Source organism: Phodopus roborovskii, unplaced genomic scaffold (genome assembly GCF_943737965.1).
Source record: "Phodopus roborovskii unplaced genomic scaffold, PHOROB, whole genome shotgun sequence".
Classification (NCBI taxonomy): domain Eukaryota; kingdom Metazoa; phylum Chordata; class Mammalia; order Rodentia; family Cricetidae; genus Phodopus; species Phodopus roborovskii.
The window spans coordinates 320,349-324,005 of NW_026125940.1; the positions used below are offsets into that span (position 1 = coordinate 320,349).

Here is a 3,657-nt window from a genome sequence, read left to right on the forward strand (position 1 = left end):
AGCAAACAAAAGCAAAACCAAACAAAAAAACCCAACCCAAACCACAACAGAAAAAAATCTTTTTGCTTCTCCTTCTTTCCTGTTTCTCCAACTCCTCTATTCTTGCCATGTCTAAGGAAGGGAAACTCCATAACAAATTTCTTTGAGGCCCATCTTCCTCTCTGAAGTAATTGGTGTTACCAGGAGCATTTGTATCTCACTGTCATCAACACCCTTAAACCATTTAAAATGCCATGTTCTGAACATCTTTGAAAGGTTTGAAGAATATCTATGCACTTGAAATGTATCTTCATATGTCTAGAAAACCTACCAAACATAATTGTAAGTGTGAACTATTATAGGTGACTCTTAGAAGCAGGCTCTAGCAAGAATGCTACCAAAACAGCCTTCCTAAACATGTTCATAGTTCAGAAAATACTGTGTGAAACATGGAAACCGTTGTGTAGACTTCAAAACCATAAAGAGATGCCAATGATTAAGCATGGTATATCTTATGGATAAGCAAATGGGGGCATAGAAAAAAAAGCACAGTTGGCAGAGTGTTTGCTTAATATCCACAAGGTACTGAGTTCAAACCACAGCTAAATAGGATGAAAGAATGTGAGAAAAGACCAAGTGGAAGCGATACAAGTATACGAAAGGAGAAAAATGAGTGATAATGGGAAAATAATATTCAAACAGAAATTGTTGATATAACTGTCCAGAAGAAAAATCATTAAATTTAGAACTTATTCCTGGATAAGTTCTTTTAGTAAATGCTTCAGGACAGTTACAATGCAGACACAATTAGAAGGCAGGAAAGATGCCAAGTTTTTTCACCATATGCCTGACTATGTCAACTGCAGAATGCCATAACACATGCTGAGAGAAAAGAATTACCCTCCTAGAGTTTTATTCTTAACCAAAGTATCACTTAAGGATGCAGTTACAATAGACACATCTCTGCATTTCCGGGAAGATCCTTTGACGAGAACTTCATTGCTTCAGCTGCTGAGTAGTAGGCACATGCCTGAGGTCATCTACTAGTGCCTTCAGCTATGGCCTACATGGCAGAGAGCTGGTTTCCCCAAGAGCACACATTTACAAACAGACCATCTCCAGAGCTGACCCAGGTGGGTGTGGCAGTGTCATTTGTTCTACATAAAGGTAGACCAGGTTACTTTCAGCATTGTCCTTGGGATTAAGAAGACTTGTTTGAACTGCATTAATGATACAGAGCTGCTTCTGACAACAGTGGCTTCTCTCTGTGTCTTTATCCTTTCCTTAGGCCTGTACCCTGAATAAATTTTGTAATACTGATTTCCATATGAAAGTCAGATTCTTTAGAACTCACACACACATACACACTCATTTTTAGGAATACATACATACATACATACATATACACATACAGTATTTAGGAATATAGATGGATAGACATACATATACATATACAAATATATATATATACATGAATACATATACAAATATATAGATACCCACATATATAAAGTGCATGTGTGTCTCTTTCTGTGTAACAACAAAGAAGAAGCCATGAATTTGAGGGAAAGAGCACACAAATTTGAGAGGGGGGAGATGTGTGGACAGACTTGGTGGAAGAAATGGAAGGGGGAATGATATAATTATAACTTCAGAAATAAAATATGTATTGTTATTTTTAAAAAGTGTAAGTAATGGTCCAAACTTGCTTAAATTAATTTATGAGACTTGAATTACTGAACTTAGGCTCTTGAAAGGTACCAGAACTGAAATATGTGGCACTTTAAGGACTTTTTTCTTTTGGTTGTGTCTTTCAAGGCCATTATAATGATCCCATAATGAAGTGATTTTTTTAAAATGTTTTAATGCCCCCATGGGTATCTTCCTTTCATAGAGAAACTAGAAGGCCCAGGGTTCCAGTTGTGAACCAGGATATTTGTGAATCACATTGAGTACGCATTCTGATTGGGTAATGTGTCGCCAGGCCGAGAAACCATTCAATTACACGCAATATGTATAGCGGCTTTGTGATAAGTTTGTTGTCCAATCAGATGTCGAGTTGGGCCCTCATACGGCACAATGGCACATGCATAGTACGTCACTCGCCTCAAAACCACTACCTTCTGTCTTCTGGTTGACTGCTTCCTCGGTTGCCATGGCAGATGCCTCTGGTATGGCCACTGGGGAGGAGCCAACCACTGAGGAGATGGCCTCTGTGGAGGAGCCAACCCCTATGGAGGAGCCAACCCCTATGGAAGAGCCAGTGACTGTGAACGAAGAAGCTTCCGAGGAGCCTGTCAAGGTCCAACCGCCTAAAAAAGCCACCTCAAAGAGGAGGGGGGAACAGCCAGAGAGGCAACATCGCTCGCATCGCCCTCTCCAGCGCCAAGGCATGATAGAAGCTCAGCAGCGCAGAGCCGCCCGCCTCATCAGACGCCATACGAACAGCTTCGCCATATATTTTCCCAAGGTGCTACGAAATGTCCATGTGGGCTTCACCCTTTCCCAGAGGTCCGTGCGCATATTGGATTCATTCGTGATGGATATGTTTCAAAGAATCGCAACAGAAGCAAGCAACTTGGCTCGTCACACGAGAAGAAGGATTATCAACTCTAAAGATATCCAGACAGTGGTTCGCCTTTTGCTCCCTGGTGAGCTCTGCAAGCGAGCAACAGCTGAAGGCACCCTGGCTCTTTTTCGATACATCTGTAAAAAGTGAACCACTTCAACTTCACCAAAACCTTCTTTTCAGAGCCACCACTTCTTCTAAGAGAGCTGTACCATCTGCTCAAATTTGACCTCAAGAACTCTCCCACCCCTTCTTCAAAAATCTCCTAAAAAATAAAACGCTATTTGTTAGACTATGTATTGACTCCTCTGGTTTATTTGGGGTTCTGCCAGCAAAGTGGTTGTTTTTCCTAATTGGGTTGTATTTCATCACTTTATTTCATTGTATTGAAAATATAAGGCAGGACAGCCAGACACAGTGGAATCTTGGAGGGGGGGGTAGAATCAGAACAGTCACCAGGAGCAGCCAAGGGAGCTGTGGACAAAGGAGCCAGGACAAGCTGGAAGATAACAGATAAAGCCACAACCTACATGGCAGAATGTAGATCAATAGAAATGGGTTAATTTAAGCTGTAACAGCTAGTTAGTAATAAGCCTGAGCTATCAGTCAGACATTTATAAGTTAAAAAAAATATTCTTTTTCTCACATACTATATCCTGATTAGGGTTCACCTCCCTCTACTCCTCCCAGTTCTTCTCCACATCCCCTCCCATCCATACCTACACTTTTTTTAATCTCTCATTACAAAACAGGCTTCTAAAGCATTATAATATAATATAACATGATATTAATATGATACAATGCAGGGCCCCCACGAGTGTCCCTTGGGGGTGGGAGAAAGTAGACACAACACTAACCACACAGGCACTGGGAACAAGTTGGAACAACAAGCTCAGTTTATTCCAGAAGAAGTAAGCCTTATATACCCCTCAATCCTGCCCCAGGGAATGTGATTCAGTGAGCTGGCATCTGCTGAGGTGATGTGGTAGCTGTCCATAGATCCACATCTCACTACACTATGATGCTGTTGTTAAGGTCCTTTGACAGACCCAAGCTGCCTGTCAAGAAATATCTATTGTACATGTGCTTACTATCTGTGTAGGCCAGCT

At 41.2% G+C, this 3,657-nt stretch overlaps 1 protein-coding gene across 1 annotated transcript; it reads left to right on the forward strand.

Moving 5' to 3' along the window:
- Positions 1-2,134: 2,134 nt before the first annotated feature.
- On the forward strand, positions 2,135-2,698 carry LOC127218070 (late histone H2B.L4). The gene has a single exon (XM_051179078.1). The coding sequence runs from the start codon at positions 2,135-2,137 to the stop codon at positions 2,696-2,698; it is 564 nt and encodes a 187-aa protein (XP_051035035.1).
- The last annotated feature ends 959 nt before the right edge of the window (positions 2,699-3,657 follow it).

Bases quoted from the DNA above. Each gene is read 5' to 3' on its own strand.
- LOC127218070 (XM_051179078.1), top strand. From the start codon at position 2,135: ATGGCAGATGCCTCTGGTATGGCCACTGGGGAGGAGCCAACCACTGAG.